General features: G+C 45.3%; 1 protein-coding gene across 1 annotated transcript in view; it reads left to right on the top strand.

The window, feature by feature from the left end:
• The window catches only part of Amn1 (antagonist of mitotic exit network 1 homolog), a 52,329-nt gene that overhangs the window by 14,772 nt on the left and 16,246 nt on the right, over positions 1-21,311 (top strand). Inside the window, exon 3 of the mRNA XM_070038451.1 lies at positions 4,264-4,408. Coding sequence (XP_069894552.1) covers positions 4,264-4,408 — 145 coding nt within the window. The remainder of the gene's footprint in view (positions 1-4,263; positions 4,409-21,311) is intronic.

Below are 21,311 nucleotides of genomic sequence, written 5' to 3'. Positions count from 1 at the left end.
AGCCACTGGTGCCCAGCTCCTAACAGAGTCTTTTGCATAATTTTTGAAGGGAAGCTATATGGGTTCCAAACAGCCTTCTGGTTTTCCAGTGTTCTGAAAATAACCTCTTCTGGAATATGGGTTGTGTGGGTCTTACCTAATTCACATTGGGTTGATCTAAAAAAATAAAAAATAAAATAAAAAGTATATACAGGTGGTCAAAGTTTTTGTGTCAATTAAAATTTCTTGTGTGGCTTTTGTTACGGTTAGCCTTTCTGACTTGCTTCTCTCTGGTGTGACCTCCTATACTTTGAGACTAAGGAATGCTGGGGAAGGGACTGTTTGTTCATTCCTTACCAATTCAGTGTGCAGTTAATCCTTGTGAGCTATGCTTTACTGTCAACTAATCCTTAGAAGGTAGAATAAACAAAAGGAAAGTGAAGCCTGGCACTGGTGGCTCATATCTGTAAACCTAGCTAATTAGGAAGCTGAGATCTGATTATCAGAGTTTGCAGCCAGCCCAGGAAGGGAAGTCCATGAGTCTCTTGTCTGCAATTAACCACAAAAAACCGGAAGTGTAGCTGTGGCTCAAGTGGTAGAGAGGTAGCGTTGAGCACAAAAGCTCAGGGACCCTTGTCTATTTACTTTGCCTATCCTGCTCTTTTCCATCTGTTTTAGTTTTCATACGTCATATTTCCAGTTTATCTTTTTATGCCTTTTTGGTTTTGTTTTATCTTAGAACATTTTCTCGTCCTTTATTTCTTTCAGCATATTATTATGCTTTGGTCCTACTGTTCTAATTCTTCTGTTCCTGCATTAGGAATCATAATCCAATTTTGTTTTCTTTAGAAATAGGTGTGCTCTGCAGATATCTTGTTGTTGTTTAAGCAGCAAATACAACCCTCCTCCATATATTCTGTTGTAGCCAGAATGCTGGAGGTCTGACCTCAGTTTGTATCAGCCCTGTTGAGCTGATAAAAGAGGCCTGGAGATGGGCCACCGTGATGCGCCCATACCTCAGATGGGCACCAGTGGGCTCACTCACACCTGTGACCTGAGCTACTTGGGAGGCTGAGACCAGGAAGATTTCTGTTTCAGGCCAGCCTAGGCAGAAGAGTCCACAAGATACTTCTTCAGTCTCAGCTGGCACTCTTCCACTTAAACCATGTTTCCAGTCTGGCATTTTGCTCATTTGTTGGAAAGAGTCTTTCAGACTTTTCTGCCTAGTGTCTCTTTGAACTGAGATCCTTAGATCCTAGCCTCCTAGCTAGGACTATAGGTGTGAGCTACCAGCACCCAGCTGAGACTCCATTTGGTAGAAGCTGGGAGTGATGCTGTGTGCCTGTCACAGCAAGAAGTATTTTTTTTTAAGTGTAAGAAGGGAAAAAAAAATGTTTAAAAAGTTCAGGAAAAAAAATGAACCCACAAAACTCTTCCCATGAAATGCTCCAAGAAATTTCTATAATCAACTCAGATGTCAGATAGGCTGTCAGAGCATAATTATAACCCCATCATAATGAATTTCTCTGATGTTATAGAGGAAAACCTAAAGAAACCCTCTAACTAATCACTCACTCTTACTTGACATAAAAATCACTAATATTAGCCGGGCGCTGGTGGCTCACGCCTGTAATCCTAGCTACTCAGGAGGCTGAGATCTGAGGATCGTGGTTCAAAGCTAGCCCGGGCAGGAGAGACCGTGAGACTCCTATCTCCAATAAACCACCAGAAAACCGGAAGTGGCGCTGTAGCTCAAGTGGTAGAGCGCTCGCCTTGAGCTGAAGAGCTGAGGGACAGCGCCCAGGCCCAGAGTTCAAGCCCCACGGCCGACAAAAAAAAAAAAAAAAAAAAAAATCACTAATATTGGAGGTCAAGGGGAACACGGGGTTGGAACCCAGGTTCTTCTAATAGTAAGTCTAGTCCTTCTTTTTTTTTTTTTTTGGGTCCAGTCGTGGGGCCTGAACTCTGGGCCTGGGCGCTGTCCCTCAGCTCTTCAGCTCAAGGCTAGCGCTCTACCACTGGAGCCACAGCGCCACTTCTGGCTTTTTTCTTTTTGCTTATGTGGTGCTGAGGAATCAAACCCAGGACCTCATGCATGCAAGGCAAGCGCTCTACCACTGAGCCACCTTCCCAGCCCCAGTCCTTCATTTATTTTATCTTTTTATTTAATTTTATTTTTGGGTCCGGGCATGGGACCTGAACTCTGGGCCTGGGCGCTGTCCCTCAGCTCTTCAGCTCAAGGCTAGCACTCTACCACTTGAGCCACAGCACCACTTCTGGTTTTTTTTTTTTCTGCTTATGTGATGCTGAGGAATCGAACCCAGGGCCTCATTCATGCAAGGCTAGCACTCTACCACTTAGCCACCTTCCCAGCTCCAATTTTATTTATCTATTATTAATAAAATATAGTAATATGGTATTGTTTTAGTAATACAGCATTATTTTAATAATGCATTGATAGTATGTTTTAATTTTTATTTTTATTAAACACTAGGGTTTCAACTTAGAGCCTCCTGCTTGCTGAACAAATGTATTACTTTTTTTTTGGTGGTGGTGGTGGTAGTGGTGGGGCTTGAACTCTGGGCCTGGGCGCTGTCCCTCAGTTCTTCAACTCAAGGCTAGCATGCTACCACTTGAGCCACAGTATCACTTCTGGTTTTCTGGTGGTTTATTGGAGATAAGAGTTTCATGGACTTTCCTGCCCGGGCTGGCTTTCTTTGAACCATGATCCTCAGATTTCAGCCTCCTTAGTAGCTAAGATTACAGGTGTGAGCCACTGGCGCCTGGCTAAGTGTATTACTTCTTTTTTTTTTTTTTTTTTTGGGTCCGATCATGGGGCCTGAACTCTGGGCCTGAGCACTGTCCCTCAGCTCTTCAGCTCAAGGCTAGCACTCTACCACTTGAGCCACAGCGCCACTTCCGGCTTTTTTCTTTTTGCATATGTGGTGCTAGGGAATCGAACCCAGGGCCTCAGGCATGCAAGGCAAGCGCTCTACCACTGAGCCACCTTCCCAGCCCAAGTGTATTACTTCTAAGCAAACCATGAATATATTCCCCTGCCTTAGTGCCAGTCATGGGCTTGAACTCAGGGCCTTTCCCTGAGCTTTGTTTTTGCCCAAGGCTAGTGCTCTACCACTTGAACCACAGTTCCTCTCCAGCCCTGGAGGTTAATTGAAGCTAAGAGTCCCACCCTGGCTGACCTTCAATCAAGATCCTCAGATCTTAACCTCCTGAGTAACTAGGATTACAAGCATGAGCCACCAGCACCCAGCAACCCTGTTTATTTTTGAGATGTGGTCTCACTTCCTGCCTGAGAATGCTCCTGGATTATGGGGGGATCTTCCTATTAATTTCCAATCATTGCTGGGATGACAGACACCAAGGCCCCCTCACCCCCCTTCTTCCATTGACTTGGAGTCTCATGGACTTTTCTGCCTGGGCTAGCCTGGAGCTGAGACCCTCCCAGTCTCTGCCTTCTGCATAGCCAAGGTGACAGGTATGAGCCAGTCCTTAATTACAGCTGGGAGCTGTGTGGGGAAGACTGTCACTCACTGCCAGAGCTCACACTTTTTAGGTCCAACAATCCTACCATCTCTAACCATGTCATCTCCAGCCATGTTATCAGTACATTGTGTTTGGGAATGCTGTACCTCCAGCAGGACGCAGAGGAGGATTTTTCCTTGTTTTCTATGTCTATCTCCTCATCACATGTTTCTACACTTCCTTTTTTTTCTCTCTCTCTCTTTCTTTTTGTCAGTCGTGGGGCTTGAACTTGGCCTGAGCGCTGTCCCGCAGCTCTTTAGCTCAAGACTAGTGCTCTATTGAGCCACAGCACCACTTCTGGTTTTCTGGTGGTTTATTGGAGATAAGAGTCTCATGGACTTTCCTGCCTGGGCTGGCTTTGAATCATGACTCTCAGATCTCAGCCTACTGAGTAGCTAGGATTCTAGCTATTCAGGCTATAGGCATGAGCCACTGGCGCCTGGTTGTTTCTACATTCTTTGCTGTATCTTCTCCCAGTGGCACATCTGTCATGAAATTAGTCTATATTTATATTAAATATTAAGAAATATCTTCATAAAATTTATATATTACATCTATTTATATATAATTATACATATAGATATATCTATATAAATATAAGTAAATATTAATCTATAAATGTATGTTATAAATATTTAAGTGAATATATAATTATATAAATGTATATTATTTAAATATATCTATATGGATATATGTCTATTTATAGAAAATTAATTTCTCAAAGTCCTGTATTTGCTGCAGATTTTACATCCTGAAGTGCAAATCCTAGATCTCCGGAGCTGTGATATCTCAGATGTTGCTCTCCAACATGTGTGTACCTGCAAAAAACTGAAGGCATTAAATTTAAATTCCTCACAGGAAAACAGAGTTTCCATAACTTCTGAAGGTATGTTTATACGTACTAAATAAGCACAGACTGATACTTAGCATCTGATATAATTTTTCTATTATCTTTAAATAGTTTTACAAAAAGATTTCATTTCAACATGTCAATTTAGAAGTACAATGCATTTTATTATTTGTTTATTTGTGACATTACTAGGGCTTGAACTTGGAGCCTGGGTGCTGTCCCTTAGCTATTTTGCTCAAGGCTGGTGTTCTACAACTTGAGCCACAGCTCAACTTTTGGCTTTTAAGTAATTAATTGGAGATAAGAGTCTCTCAGATTTCCTGCCTGAGCTGATTTTGAACCTCAATACTAACATCTCAGCCTCCTGAGTAGCTAGGATTAGAGGCATGAGCCATCTGTACTTATCAGTAAAATATATCTTAATTTAATGACACCGTTTTCCTTCCTTTTTTTTTTTTTTTGGGTCCGGTCATGGGGCCTGAACTCTGGGCCTGCGCACTGTCCCTCAGCTCTTCAGCTCAAGGCTAGCGCTCTACCACTTGAGTCACAGCGCCACTTCCGGCTTTTTTCTTTTTTCTTATGTGGTGCTGAGGAATCGAACCCAGGGCCTTGAGCATGCAAGGCAAGCGCTCTCCACTGAGCCACCTTCCCAGCCCCTTTTTTTTTTTGTGGGTGTGTGTTGGTTGAGGGGCTTGAACTCTGGCCCTGGATGCTGTCCCTCAGCTTTTCAGCTCAAGGCAAGTACTCTACCACTTGAGCCACAGCGCCACGTCTGGTTTTCTGGTGGTTAATTGGAAATAAGACTTTTCCTGCTCAGTCTAGGTTTGAACTGTGATCCTCAGATTTCAGCCTCCTAAGTAGCTAGGATTACAGGCATGAGCCACCAGCGCCCAGCTTACGTCACCCTTTCTATCATTCTTCCCCAACTTTCCCATCCCCACCCATCTATGGTATAATTTTATTTTTATTTTTATTTTTTGGGGTCCGGTCATGGGGTTTGAGCTCTGGGTGTGGGCACTGTCCCTCAGCTCTTCAGCTTAAGGCTAGCATGCTACCACTTGAGCCATAGCGCCACTTCCGGCTTTTTTTTTTCTGCTTATGCATGGTATAATTTTAGAACAGAGAAAGGGAAAGTATATTGAAAGAGAGCTGGGCACATGCGCCTGTCCTGGGGCTTGAATTTAGGGCCTAAGCACTATCCCTGAACTTTTTTTGCTCAGGGCTAGCACTCTAACACTTGAACCACAATTTTACTTCCAGTTTTTTGCTGGTTAATTGGAGATGAGTCTCAGGGATTTTCCTGACCAGGCTGACTTTGAACACTGATCCTCAGATCTCAGGTTCCTTAGTAGCTAGGATTACAGGCATGAACCACTCACAGCCAGTGGTGATGGCTCTTTTGATACTATATTACAACAGTATTAATCATCAGTTTGAATGGAAGGAAAGAACAGGGAAGGGAGAGGAGGGGAGGGTAAAAGAAGGAAGGAGATGAGAAGGAAAAAAGGGAGAACTTGGTTAGAAAAGTAGGTTCCTGAAAATTTTTGTGGACTTATTTCCCAATCATGTTATGCAAACAAACATAAGTCTTTTAAATGTTTACATTAAAAAAGGAAGGGGGGGGCGAAGCTAGGATCTGGCTTAGTGGTAGAGTGTTTACCTAGCATGCATGAAGCCTGGGTTCGATTCCCCAGTACCACATAAAAAGAAAAAAAAACAGAAGTGGTTCTGTGGCTATCCTTGAGCAAAAGAAGTTCAGGGCCAGTGTCCAGGCCCTCAGTTAAAGTCCCAAGATTGGGGGAAAAAAATTCTGTTGGGAAAAAAAACACAAACTTCATCCCTTCTGACAGCATATTTTCAATTTTCCAGCTGTCTATATACCAACTAGGAATCTAAAATTTAATTCAATTCTGACATTGTCTATCTGGATTTAGTAGCAGACCCCACAAATTAATGAAACCCTAAGCCCAACACTGGGAATCTTAACAGAAGTAGACCACCCATCCATAATTAAAAAGCCAAGTAAGGTGCCATGCCTATAATCCTAGCTACTTGGGATGCTGAAATCTGAGGATCACAGTACCAAGCTACCCTGGGCAGGAAAATCTGTGAGACTCTTCTGTACAATTAACCAGCAAAAAGCCAGAAGTGGAAGTGTTGGTCATGTGGTAGAGTTCTGTTTCTTGAGTGAAAAATCTAAAGGAGAATAATATTTTCTGGTTCTGAGTTCAAATCTGAAGACAGGCTAAATAAATAAGAAAAAGAAAAAGAAAGCCAGGCACTGGTGGTGTAGTGAGGAGGGGCAGTGAGACTACTCAGTCCATAGTGAAAATGTAAAAGATTTTATTGAGGAAAAAGTGCTCATGGGCCAAGACTGCACCTGGAGTCAGGATCCCAGGAAATGGCCCCGACTGCCAGCCCACATTGGCTTTTAAGCATTTTGGGCTAGGGTGGGGGAAGGGGGAGGCTGGATGTTATTTTTAGCCAATGATTATTACAAGAAATTCACACCTTAAGTTAAATTTCCCGCCAAGGTTTTGCTGGCGGGAATCAGGGGACTAGAACAAAGGGTGGTGATGGTTCCACTGGGTTAGGGCTTCCATTGCTCAGAAAACAGCAGAAGTGGAGTTACAGAGTTAGAGTTATAGGGTTACAGAGTTACAATTACAGTTACTAGCTAAAATAGCTAGTTACCAGGAAAGTCTTATCCACAGCACACTTAAATTTATATCTTAAAATCATTCATTATCCATTTTACACAATCCAACTTCTTCCACCATATCAGTGGCTTACGCCTGTAATCCTAGCTACTCAGGAGTCTGAAATCTGAGGATTGTGGTTTGAAGCCATTCCAGGCAGTAAAGTCCATGAGATTCTTATTTTCAATTAATCACCAAAAAGCTGAAAATGGAGCTATGGCTCAGCTGGTAGAGCACTAGCCTTGAGCAAAAAACCTCAGGGACAGTGAGTGCCCAGACTGAGTTCAAGCCTCAGGCCCAGCCCATAAAGTTGAAAGGAGGAATGGAAGAAAGGAAGAAGGGAGGGAGGGATGAAGGAAGGGAAGGAAATAAGGAAGAGAGGGAGGGAGAGAGGAAAGGAGTATAAAAGGAGGAGTTTGGAGCATCCAGAACAGACAGAGTGGTTGATCTTGGTGGGACCTGTATAGGGGCCTGTGTGGTCCAGTTCTGGTTCTGAATGGGTGAAGAATTGGTTTTCTCTTCAGAGGACCAGGCTGGCTCCCCTGAGGTGATTTCTCCTGCTTGAGGGCAAGCCTTGTTAAAGCAGATAATTGCCCTCATTTGGGTATGGCGAGTCCTCACAGACTGCCATTCCTTAGGGGCAGTTTCAGTCCCTGGTCATAGAGATGTTATGGATAAAGCCTGTCCTTTTAATCCCTGGTGACAGCTGGGGAGAAAAAGTGGACTCAGAGACTGGGGTTTCAGAGGAGGTGTTTAAAGTGACAAAGAGACAAATGGAGGTAATTATAAGCCAGTGACTAATGGCCTCTTTGAGAGCTCAGGCTCCCAAGACTGCCTCTATTTCCCAAGTCCTGGTCCCTGGTATGTCTGACTGCACAGGGATGAACCAGTATAAGCAGTGACCTCCTTCTCAAGGTTCAGTACTTTGGCAGAGTGGCTCACAGAATTCAGGGAATTGTTTTTTTTGTTTTTTGGGGTTTTTTGCTTCTGGTTATTAGTTTATCACAAACAGTACCATAAAGGATATAAATTAACAGCCAATAGAGACACATTGGGTAAGATCTAAAAGAAGCTCTATACAGGGGTTTCTGTTCCCACGGCATGTGTGGAGGTCTCTGCCATCATGTGTCCTTGCTCCAGAGTTCTTGTAATCAGCAGGCACTGGTAGCTCATGCCTGTAATCCTGGCCACTCAGGAGACTGAGAACTGAAGATCATGGTTCAAAGCCAGCCCACGTGGGAAAGTCTACAAGAGTCTTATATCCAAGGAACCAGTGAAAAAACAAAAGTGGAGCTGTGGCTCCAGAGGTAAAGGCTAAGCAAGCTGAGGCGAGATAGATTAGGGCACAGTAAATGCCAGCCAGGAATTTGGAAACAAACATGGTATACCCCTTACACTCCTTCATAAGCTGCAGTATTAGCACAAGGAAAAAGAAAAGAGCAAGAACAGCTTTCTCCATCTGACCTTTCCTCCTGGCCCCAAATAATGAGCGTGCTCTGAAAACTGAGCAGGAACATAAATAAAGACATCAATCCTGGAGAAGCAAACACTTAGGAGAATGACTCCTCCTGGCACAAAGTACTTAATCTCCGGTAAACATCTGTCTTAAAAATATATGGCAGAATGCATTCTTTCTTGAAGGAAGACGCCCAAACAGAAGGATCAAAGTTTAATGAGACCCTGAGCCCAAGTGATAAGAGTGCAATACCAAGAGTAATAGGATACCAGGTGCAAAGACAAAGAAAACATTTATCCTACAATAACGTTTAAGCCAAACTATGCCCAATGCACATGAGGGTTTGCGAGGATTTCCTCTAGAAGTAGGGACTCCTCACTCAGGGTCTTTGACTGTGATCGCAGAGTAAGAATTTCTGAACAAGTCATTGTAAGCGCTGACCCAGAAAACCACTCAGACACATAGTCACATAGAAGAAAGAAGCGTTTAATGTCAGCTGGAAGCTAACAGGCTATCTCTCATGGAATAAAGAGTTGCTAACTGCTCTCAGAGCCGAGCCGTAGAGGTAAATATATTGTCAGGAGTCTGAAGGTAGAAGGGTCTGGGGCAGGAAATCTGAGGCAAAAAACGTTGTAGTCATAGCTGGACACTGGAAATATCAGACAGCCAGGGCAGGACATTCTATAGCTGGCTTGCAGCCAGGGAAAACATCCTGTATCTGGCATGTAGCAGAGACAATACATTTTATAGCTGTCATGTAGCCAGGGGAAACATTCTACAGCAGAAACAATACATTCTAGAGCTGACATCTTGCGACTCTACACTAGACCCACCTTTGACTGGGACTGTGCATCCAGATTATATTGCTGAGGCAGCCTGGGCCAGTGGGAATAGACAACTGTGGCCAGGCCTGGCCTGTGGATGACCCAGGGTAAAGATTGGCAACTCAAATTAGGGGTGAATAAGCTTTCAGTCATGATGGGGAGAAAACTTGACAGAGCTTTATTAAGTAAGCAAGAGACAAGCAGCTAAACAGACAAAAAGACAGGCAGGCAAGCAGGGGCACACTAACAGAGTGGGTGCTCTGGAAAGGAAAGCTCTGTAGCATCAAGGGTATTATAAGATAAAGGAAAGTGGTCTGATTTAAAGTTATGCAAAAAAATGGGTATTTATCTCTGCTCTCAATCACTTTTTTTTTTTTTTTTGGTCTGGTCATGGGGCCTGAACTCTGGGCCTGGGCGCTGTCCCTCAGCTCTTCAGCTGAAGGCTAGTGCTCTACCACTAGAGCCACAGTGCCACTTCTGGCTTTTTTCTTTTTGCTTATATGGTGCTGAGGAATCGAACCCAGGGCCTCATGCATGCAAGGCAAGCGCTCTACCACTGAGCCACCTTCCCAGCCCCAAGTTCCTGGGTCTTATTTACCATCCTGGTTGTTTGTTTTAGGTCCACCCTTTAATTTAGAGGACATGTCTTTCAATAAGGGGTGCATCCTGCCACCAAACAAAAGAAGGTATCCTGGTGTCTATCTTAGAAGCAAAGATAGTGCTCCTATGTTTCTTAAATACCTTGATTCTGGGTTGCCTTCACCGGGCCTCACTTTCCTCTAAAATGACTTTGGTCCCTTAAATCTCTCTCTCTTTCTCTCTGTCTCTCTCTTTTTGGGGGGGTTGGTTGTGGCTAGTTCTCTCACTTGAGCCACAGTGCCACTTCTGGTATTCTAGTGGTTAATTGGAGATAAGAATCTGGTGACTTTTCTGCCCTGGCTGGCTTTGAACTGTGATACTCAGATCGCAGTCTCCTGAGTAGGATTACAGGCGTGAGCCACCAGCTCTTGGCTGGTCCCTTAATCTTTTTTTTTTTTTTTTTTTTTGTCGGTCGTGGGGCTTGAACTCTGGGCCTGAGCGCTGTCCCTCAGCTCTTCAGCTCAAGGCGAGCACTCTACCACTTGAGCTACAGCGCCACTTCCGGTTTTCTGGAGGTTTATTGGAGATAGGAGTCTCACGGTCTCTCCTGCCGGTCTCTCCTGCCCGGGCTGGCTTTGAACCTCGATCCTCATATCTCAGCCTCCTGAGTAGCTAGGATTACAGGCGTGAGCCACCAGCGCCCGGCTTGGTCCCTTAATCTTAAGGAAAGTAGATAGATAAATATCTCCTGTATTTAAGTTTTTTTGAATTCCTAGCAAGTGTTTACCATGGCCTCATTTTCCCTAATCTATCCTGCCCCACCTTTATCATTCATATGTGTGTACCTCTGATGTCAAAGAGCTCCACGTGTCTCCTTTTGAGCACTCAGTCTGTTAAGAGCCTGCCTTTGCATTTCTGCTTGCCTGCTTGTTGACTTAATAAAGCTCTGCCACTTTTTTGTTTTGTTTTTACCATTGTGACTCTTTTTTTACATGAGCAGGATAATGCATACATTTCTTACCAAGCATTGCAGCCTCCTCCTTTGGTTTACCCTTCACATCCCTTCCCAACCTCCCCCCTCCCCCCCAATCCCAATCCTCCTTCCCCCCCTTCCCCCCCCACTATTGTGACTCTTATTCTGTGATTGAAGTCAAGGACCTGGGAGCAAAACCCTAAGTGGTATCTAGGGAGAAGCTGTTAGGTTTTTAAAAAGAGGTAGGTGAGTAAGAACCGCACCAGCACGCACGTGGTATTCAGATAAGGGGTAGGTTTATTCAGTAGACCTGCTTGGACCAGGCAAGGGTGGCACTCCACGTGGCTGGGAAAGGCCTGGGAATGAGAGAGAGCTGGGAAGAGAGGAAAGAGAGAGAAAAGAGCAGAGAGAGGGATAAGAACAGTAGCACTCACGTGGTATTCAGGTAAGGGGTAGACCTGCTGGGACCAGGCAAGGTTGGCACTCCACGTGGCTGGGAAAGAGAGAGAGCAAGAGAGCAAGAAAAGAGCAGCAAGAGCTAGAAACGAACAGAGAGAAAAAAGGGAGAGTCTGGCCCTGGGCTAGCCCTTATGTAGGGTATGGGTGGGGAAAGGTGTGGCCACATCAAATTCAGATGTGACCTCAGCGGATGCAGATGTGACCTCTTCCAGGTGTTCCAGTTGCCTAGGTAATGCAGGTACTGGGTGGAGACTTTGCTGCGAGGAGGGTGGAGTCTGCTCGCCATCCAGGAGAGGACCTTACATTCCAGCCTTTTAATAATCATGAAATAGGGCGAGGATTCTCTCTGGCTACTTCCTGCTGACAAGGGGCGTCAACAATAGGGGTTAAAAGGCTGGAATTTGGTCTCCTCCCAGAGAAGGCAGTGAACAGCAGCTGTCCCTTAATGGCATGAGTCCTTAGATGAAGTCTGGAGAAGTCTCATGAGCATTGAGGGGCTGGAAAAAAATACTAGAGAGCAAATAAATGGCAAGAGGAAGGACTTGGGCTGAAAATGTTGTTAGAAATGTTCCTAGTTACTTCTGACATCTGGCGACTAGGTAGAGAAGTCAAGTGACAAAGGCAAGAATATAAATTCGTGTTCAGTTAATAGGTAGACAGGTAGAGACACTGGCTGGGTAGGCTTCTTACTTCTACTGACCTCCCGGCTCAGGTTAATTTTGAAAGGGCAGGCACAAAGTAGCTGATGTGACATCATCTCCTCTTACTCCTTTCCACGTTCCCTTGTTCCCTAGACTGGCTGAGTCTAGGTGCTCGTTGCTGGGATGGCTTGTCCCAGTTGGTATTCAAGATTTGAACTCAAGGCCTGGGCACTGTCCCTGAGCGCTTCCGCTCAAGGCTAGCACTGAACCACTTTGAGTTATAGTACCACTAGTATTTAAGGAGGTTTGAACTCAAGGCCTGGGCACTGTCCCTGAGCACTTCTGCTCAAGGCTAGCACTCTGCCACACTGAGTTATAGTACCACTTGCAGAGTTTAGCTGGGAGACAGAGTCTTAGGGATTTTTTAGCCCGAGCTGGCTTTGAACTGAAATCTTTGCCACAAAAGCCCTTTATTATTTCCAATTAAAGCAACAAGGAGATCAAGTAGAATAAGTAGAGCTTACCTGGTTCTTATCAAGAATTGCCAACATTTCAGAATTGAAATGACAAAACTCATTAGATGTGATGAGAATTTTAGCACATATATACCCAGTATTTTAGAACCACATAGTCAGTAGTAGAATACACAACACAAAACAAAAAAGGCAAAACTTAAAACCTAAAATTTCGACAACGTTTAGACATCTTTGCTAACAAAGCATATCAGCTGGTTGGGCCTCCATTACCAGGGCCTGTGAAAAGAGCAACTTGTTAGCAAGGCACCTTAGAATAGAAGGAGTAGTATACTTAGTGGAAGGTTAAGGGTCAGATGGGGCCAAACCCTTAAGCCACCACGTGGCCAAGATGGCGAATCTCGTTGCCCATGAATGGCAGAGAGAGCAAAGAGAGCCCGAAAGTAAACAGACTTCTGATCATTTACCATTGCAGTAGCAAAAACTGTGTACTTCTGAGAATGGCATAAAAATGAGGCTCTCTGGCTTTCCAGGGAGCGCAGGAGACATTTCAAAGGGGCTTCACGGCTTGGGCGTGATTCGCAGCACCCGATTAATGAGTAGGAGAGTCAGTCTGGTGAGTGAAGGAGAGCTGACCAGGCAGAAGCGGCGTCCCGACTTCCCCCAGAGCCCTCTAGAGAGAGCAACAGAGAACTGTAGAGAGTAACTTCACTCACCAGAGTAGAGAAGTGGTGTGGATGTGGATGTGAAGGCAGCAATGGTATCGATGCATTGATTCCGCCGCAGACAGACGGGTTTGCAAAAGGCCGTCAGAACTGCGGGTATTCCTCAGAGCAAAAAGGGAAGAACAAAAAAAATGAAAAAAGAGGCAAAAAACAGAAATCCCAGCTATCCTGACTATAAGCCTTTATCCGAGTCACGGCACCATTTATGTTAGGTTTCTAAAAAGAGGTAAGCCGAGTAAGAACAGCACCAGCACGCACGTGGTATTCAGGTAAGGGGTAGTAGACCTGCTGGGACCAGGCAAGGTTGGCACTCCACGTGGCTGGGAAAGGCCTGGGAATGAGAGAGAGCTGGGAAGAGAGGAAAGAGAGAGAGAAAAGAGCCAGAAAAGAGCAGAGAGAGGGGTAAGAACAGTAGCACTCATGTGGTATTCAGGTAAGGGGTAGACCTGCTGGGACCAGGCAAGGTTGGCACTCCATGTGGCTGGGAAAGAGAGAGAGCAAGAAAAGAACAGAGAGAGAGCTAGAGTAGAACAGAGAGAGCAAGAAAAGAGCAGCAAGAAGAAGAGCAAGAGGGCGTCTGGGCCTGGGTTAGGCCTTATGTAGGGTAAGAAAAGAACAGAGAGAGAGCTAGAGTAGAACAGAGAGAGCAAGAAAAGAGCAGCAAGAACAAGAGCAAGAGGGCGTCTGGGCCTGGGTTAGGCCTTATGTAGGGTATGGGCGGGGAAAGGTGTGACCACATCAAATTCAGATGTGACCTCAGCGGATGCAGATGTGACCTCTTCCGGGTGTCCCAGTTGCCTAGGTAACGCAGGTACTGGGTGGAGACTGCTGCGAGGAGGGTGGAGTCTGCTCGCCGAGCAGTCTCCTGAGTAGGATTACAGGCGTGAGCCACCAGCTCTTGGCTGGTCCCTTAATCTTAAGGAAAGTAGATAGATAAATATCTCCTGTATTTAAGTTTTTTTGAATTCCTAGCAAGTGTTTACCATGGCCTCATTTTCCCTAATCTATCCTGCCCCACCTTTATCATTCATATGTGTGTGTACCTCTGATGTCAAAGAGCTCCACGTGTCTCCTTTTGAGCACTCAGTCTGTTAGAGCCTGCCTTTGCATTTCTGCTTGCCTGCTTGTTGACTTAATAAAGCTCTGCCACTTTTTTGTTTTGTTTTTACCATTGTGACTTTTTTTTTTAATTTTATTTTATTTGTGAACATACTGTACAGAGGGGTTACAATTACATGGGCAGGATAATGCATACATTTCTTGCCAAGCATTGCAGTCTCCTCCTTTGGTTTACCCTTCACATCCCTTCCCAGCCTCCCCCCTCCCCCCCCAATCCCAATCCTTCTCCTTCCCCCCCCCATCTCCCCCCCACTATTGTGACTCTTATTCTGTGATTGAAGTCAAGGACCTGGGAGCAAAACCCTAAGTGGTATCTAGGGAGAAGCGTTACAAACTCTCACCGGGAGCCATTGACAAAGCGAATGCACAAGGCCCTGAGTTCAAGTTTTATGCCCCAGTACACACAGATACAACATACACACACACACACATAGCACAGCAAGGTGCTGGTTGCTGACCCATATAATCCTAGCTACTCAGGAGGCTGAGATCTGAGGATGGAGGCAGGTGATGGGGAGGGGGTGCCAGACTTATATTGAAAGACCCCCGACAGGGTGGGGCGTCCTTCGATCTGAAGAGACCCTTCCCCAAGGAACAACGAGACCACTTGTGCGGATGCAAACAGCAAGAGGTTTATTCGGGCATGCCCAGGCTCCCAGGTGCACTCGACCTCGAGATCCACAAGGTTCGGGTCGAGTGGCTGGGAACCGGTTACACGGGTACCCGGGGCGACAAAGTCTGTCGGGAGACTTACGCGCCGGGGCACATGAAAGCACCCTCTTTTATGGGCAGCAGAAGCAAGGTTACAGAAGCGAGATGCCTGGTTACAGGGTGTTGATTGGTTAATTTTGAATCATGTTTAAGGAGGGGATTGGTCAGGTTGAGTCAGGCGAGCGGGTTAGCTGACATGCCTGGACTTGCCCCGACATGCCTGGACTTGCCCCTTTTGATGGGGGCTTAGTTTTACGGGAAGGGAGGGGTTGGCCAGCAGGTTGGGTGGCCTAGTGGCGACACAATGCCTGCCCCACAGGCAATGACTCAGAGGCCTGTCGTTTTATTTCTCGGTTAGCGGCCTGACCAGGCCTGACCACTGACCGTCGTAACCTGCCTCACCCTTCTTGGCATAGTTTCGCGGGGGATGGGTGGCAGCTGTCCTAGTGGGCAAGCATGAACTGGGGTCTTTCAATATTATAGGCCAACATGTGGCCAATTTGGCGCCAGCCAGACCTGACCTCCTTACTTCACAGGACTTTTTTTTTGGTTAAAATTTTTTTTATTGTGAAAATATTGTACAAAGGGGTTACAATTACATGGGCAAGATAATGAGTAAATTTCTTATCAATCATTGTAGCCTCCTCCTTTGTTTCCCCTTCCCATCCCTTCCCATCCTCCCCCCGCCCCCCCAATCCTCCCCGCCAACCCCCCCCCACCAAAGTTGTAAAGTTCGTTTTCAACATAACGACTTGTACATCTCATTGTTGCAACGGGTCCCCCTGTATCCCTATTTAAACGATTTGTTTTTCCCCTTCCCTTCCACAAATTATACCAACATCAAATACAGTGAAAGCAGGGGTTATACTGTGGGAGAGGGAGATACAAAGCAACAAAGAAATAATCTTATAAATGTGTTAGAAACAATCGCATGAAATAAAAAAAAAATTTGAATACATATCTTAGGGTTCATTTCCCTAACATCACCTTATCTGACCTTTTCTGCTTGACTCAGACATATACTAGATATTGCAAATAAGGGAAACCATGGGACCTATGTTTCTTTGGGCCTGGCTTATTTTTAAAAAGAGGTGGCCGAGTAAGAACTGCGGGTATTCCTCAGAGCAAAAAGGGAAGAACAAAAAAAAAAAAAAAAAAAAAAAAAAAAGAAAGAAAAACGAGGGGAAAAAAACAGAGAAATCCCAGCTATCCTGACTTTAAGCCTTTATCCGAGTCACGGCACCATTTATGTTAGGTTCCTAAAAAGAGGTAACCGAGTTAGAACAGCACCAGCACTCACGTGGTATTCAGATAAGGGGTAGGTTTATTCAGTAGACCTGCTTGGACCAGGCAAGGGTGGCACTCCACGTGGCTGGGAAAGGCCTGGGAATGAGAGAGAGCTGGGAAGAGAGGAAAGAGAGAGAAAAGAGCAGAGAGAGGGGTAAGAACAGTAGCACTCACGTGGTATTCAGGTAAGGGGTAGACCTGCTGGGACCAGGCAAGGTTGGCACTCCACGTGGCTGGGAAAGAGAGAGAGCAAGAGAGCAAGAAAAGAGCAGCAAGAGCTAGAAACGAACAGAGAGAGAAAAAAGGGGGCAGCAAGAGAGCAAGAGAGCGTCTGGGCCTGGGCTAGGCCTTATGTAGGGTATGGGCGGGGAAAGGTGTGGCCACATCAAATTCAGATGTGACCTCTTCCAGGTGTCCCAGTTGCCTAGGTAACGCAGGTACTGGGTGGAGACTTTGCTGCGAGGAGGGTGGAGTCTGCTCGCCATCCAGGAGTGGACCTTACACTTACTTCACTTAATATAATTTTTTCCAAGCCTTTCCATTTCCTAACAAATGGGGCAATGTCATTCTTTCTGATGGAGGCATAACTTCACAGGACTTGTAAAAAAAAAAAAAAGACACTTCTACCAATCAGGAAATTCTGTTTTTGGCCTGTGGATGAACTAGAGATGAATTATGTATGTATGTCTACAGTGTCCATGTTGGACATTAATGAATGAACAGTCATTCTTTCTTGGTTATAGAAAAAAATTAAAAATTATCTACTCATGAATTTAACATCCCTCTTTCATCCCCCTTTCAAGTATTTTTTCTATAGAGGTATCTTGTTACAGTGTGACAATGTTTGTCCTTGACCACAGAGCCAGGATTTCTCTAAAGTGCTTTTGTTTGTGGCATTGTGCCATCCCCCCTGTGTTCTGTGTCCTTAGGTTCCAGAAAAGATTTCTTTTTTTTTTGGTCTGGTCGTGTGGCCTGAACTCTGGGCCTGGGCGCTGTCCCTCAGCTCTTCAGCTCAAGGCTAACGCTCTACAACTTGAGCCACAATGCCACTTCTGCCTTTTTTCTTTTTGCTTATGTGGTGCTGAGGAATCACGCATACAAGGCAAGGGCTCTACCACTGAGCCACCTTCCCAGCCCCAGAAAAGATTTCAAGCAAGACTGTTTATTTAGAACAGAAAGATTCATATTTGTAGAAGAAAGTGGCTGTCTCAAGAGAAGTTCAACAGTGCAGTGTGTGTGTGTGTGTGTGTGTGTGTGTGTGTGTGTGTGTGTGTGTGTGTGTGTGTGTGTGTGTGTGTGTGTGTGTGTGTGTGTGTGTGTGTGTGTGTGTGTGTGTGTGTGTGTGTGTTGCAAGCTGGAGCCTGGACTTAAAACTGTCACCAAGGCAGCAGGTCAGAGTTGAGAGCCCTGACTTCCAGTTTAGCAGGGTTTTTATTATGGTTATAGCAAGGGTAGGGGGTTTCCAACTTAGCTGTTACATGATTGGCTGACATTTAGTGAGTGACTCTTGTAACAGTCTTATTGGCTAGCATGTGTGGGCTGAGCAGTTAAGCAACAAACTATGTTAACTATGCTATCTTAAGAAACATATGGGGCTGAAAGGTAGCTCAGTGGTAGAGTGCCTGCCTTGCATGCTCAAGGCCCTGGGTTCGATTCCTCAGCACCACATAAACAAAAAGAAAAAGCTGGAAGTGGCGCTATGGCTCAAGTGGTAGAGCGCTAGCCTTGAGCTGAAGAGCTCAGGACAGCGCCCAGGCCCAGAGTTCAGGCCCTATGACTGGACCCCCCCAAAAAAAAAAAAAAGAAAAGAAACATATGGAGGGGCTGGGAAGGTGGCTCAGTGGTAGAGCCCTTGCCTTGCATGCCTGAGGCCCTGGGTTCAATTCCTCCACACCACATAAGCAAAAAGAAAAAAGCCGGAAGTGGCGCTGTGGCTCAAGTGGTAGAGCGCTAGCCTTGAGCTGAAGAGCTGAGGGATAGACAGCACACAGGCCCAGAGTTCAGGTCCCACGACCTGACCCCCCCACCCCAAAAAAAAATTAACATCTGGAGCTTTAGGTACCTTCCTGTCATCCACTGATGGCTTTTGCTAGGGAAGTTATGGGCTGAATGTTATTGGAACATTTCACAGTTAACTAAGGAAGCCAATCATGGGTCCCTGATAAGGAGTTGGATATTTTCTGTGGGTTGATACTGAGCCCTTAGTACCATCAACTGAACTATATTGACTTGCTCTTTTATGAAAGGGACCAATCTGTTGATTATGCAGGGTCCAATTGTAACAATTAACAGTAGCAAAGGCCCTATTAGGGGAATTATCCATTGAGCCAGAGGGTTATATAGCCATCTGAAGTCCAGGTTGTTAGCTGGGCGTTTATGGAGTCCCTCACGCAGTTTTTCTAAGGCCTTTACATTTTTTTTTTGTGTGTGTGTGTGGGGGGGTCCGGGAGTGGGGCCTGAACTCTGGGTCTGAGCGCTGTCCCTCAGCTCTTCAGCTCAAGGCTAGCACTCTACCACTTAAGCCATAGCACCACTTGCGGCTTTTTTTTTTTTTTCTTCTGCTTATGTGGTGCTGAAGAATCAAACCCAGGGCCTCATGCATGCAAGACAAGCTCTCTACCACTGAGCCACCTTCCCAGCCCAGGCCTTTACATTTTCTTCTACCAGTCCTGACTCTGTATATCACAGCTAACTTAATTTTATACCAGCTATACTCATAAGCTCCAATTTTAAGACACACACATACCATTTGCTACATACTTAAACTTTCTGGGGTTTGTCTTCTTCCCTTTTTCACTCAGATACAAACATTTTTAAGGCAATCCTTACATTTCAAATCCTTCCTGTTAGATTCGAACTCGAGACCCCCGAGCGACCCCTAGAGACCACGACCAATGCAAACAGCTTTTGTTTGCAAGCTCCAGCCTGTACTCACAATCGTCACTGACACAGCTGATCAGAGTTGTGAACCTCAACCACATGCTCAGCAGGGTTCTTATAGGTTTTCCAGCAAATAGGAGGGGGTTTAAGGTTCACAGGCTTTTACGTAATTGGTCAGCATTTTGCGGGCAAATTTCAGGGTAGGCTCATTGGTTAGGGGCATAATCATTTCCAGCAAGAATAGGTAGGGGCTTTCCAACTTAGTAGTTACAGGATTGGTTAACTCATATATAGCAAGCAGATAATTGGTTGGGATACATAAGACTGATCACAGTAATGCTGGCAGCAATATATTTTTAAACGATTTGGTTTGGTCGTGGCCAGGAGTTTACCAGTTAAGGCGGTTCCTGTTGTTGGGTTAGGTCACCCTGACCCTGCAGATCCTTCTACAAGAATCTGACCATCCTGTCCAGTTTTCAGTAACTAGGGTTGTGTTTCTCAACCCTTGTCTAACTGGCTACTGCTAGGGTATAATTGCAGTTTCAATTGTGGGCTTTTGCGGGCTTTCTGAAAACCTTCCAAGAACTGGTTTTTCCAATAACTGTTTGTCCCTTAAGCTCAACCTGAGGCCAGTTTCACAGGAAATGATGGCTTGCTTTTAGAATGGAGTTAGTTTAGTCCTTCACTTTCCAAAGGCAACTCAGAAATAATGGTATTTAGAAACATAGAAGTGTAATGCTCAAGTTTGGAAATCCCTACCCAAAAGATCACCAGAGACCGTCACCAATGTAAAAGCAAAGGAGTCTTTATTGCAAGCTCAAGTTTGGTCCCTACACGAACATGGCAGCAGCCGACGATGATGCTGAGAGGCCTCGAGCCCTGGGTTACAGCACTTTTTTATATACATTTTTAGGGAAGGCAGGGGCTTTGCATATATCATAGCATCTTGTAACAAATCATTACACACCGTGGGAAAATCATAGAACTATTCTATAGTATGATTGGTGCACTACAAAGTGGGAAAGGACCAGAAATAGGTTGTTGCTTAGATCAAGAGGCTGACGTGTGGTTTGTACCACACGGGTGTCTCAAGAACATACATGCTAAACTGCAGGGTTTCTGGTTTAGATAATGGTCATCAGACCCTTGGAGAGGCAGTTCTGGCATTTCAGGTATTCCGACATCTTGCCTCAAGCAAACACTATCTGTGGTTCCGAGAATTGTTTGTGCAAGGCATTGGGGATGAAGTGGGTCAAGGGTTAAATTGCCGAACTGAAATGGGGTCTTAAGTAAAATGACGTTGCTTAGGTTCCTCAGAAGTGCCATCTTTGTTTCAAAGAGAGACAACAGGATGCATTCCTGACCCCAAGAATGAACACTTGTCTGACAGGATATATGCCTTCCTGGGAGAAATGCTCCAAACCTAAGCAACCTCCTGCCTAAAATTCAGATAGCAGGGCTCCTACTTATCTCAAGGATAAGGATCTGTTTTAAGGCAGGGTATATTCTTACCTGGAAACTCTGGAAGAATACACCAGGTGTGATTAGAGCAAAGGCAAAGCACCTATCTTTGCATAACTATGAAGCCAGACCCCTGCCTTTACCATATAAATACCCCAACAGCCCAAGGAGCTGTGTGTCTCTCTGTCTCCCTATGAGGGCACTTCCACTCTGCTAAAGTGCATCCCTGCCCTTCTGTCTGCTTGCTTGCTTGCATACTTCCTCAATAAAGCTGTGCCAAGTTTTCTTACCATGGTGACTTGTCCAGGAATTCTTACACTGTGATCAAGTCAAGGACCCGAAGTGAAGAGTTCCTACATTTTTTTTTTTGTCAGTCATGGGTCTTGAACTCTGGGCCTGGGCTCTGTCCCTCAGCTCTTCAGCTCAAGGCAAGCGCTCTACCACTTGAGCCACAGTGCCACTTCCTGTTTTCTAGTGGTTGGTTGGAGATAGAGTCTCACGGACTTTTCTGCCCGGGCTAGCTTTGAACCATGATTCTCAGATCTCAGCCTCCTGAGTAGCTAGGATTACAGGCGTGAGCCACCGGCGCCTGGCGAGTTCTTACATTTAAAGAGAAACTTCATTAACCCTCACCTGCATCTGGTGACAGTAC

The sequence above is a fragment of the Dipodomys merriami genome, unplaced genomic scaffold (assembly GCF_024711535.1).
Source record: "Dipodomys merriami isolate MVZ:Mamm:240054 unplaced genomic scaffold, mDipMer1.0.p SCAF_10, whole genome shotgun sequence".
In the NCBI taxonomy this organism is placed as follows: domain Eukaryota; kingdom Metazoa; phylum Chordata; class Mammalia; order Rodentia; family Heteromyidae; genus Dipodomys; species Dipodomys merriami.
The sequence above is the reverse complement of the archived record's forward strand: the minus strand, read 5'-3'. Positions and strand labels throughout refer to the sequence as shown.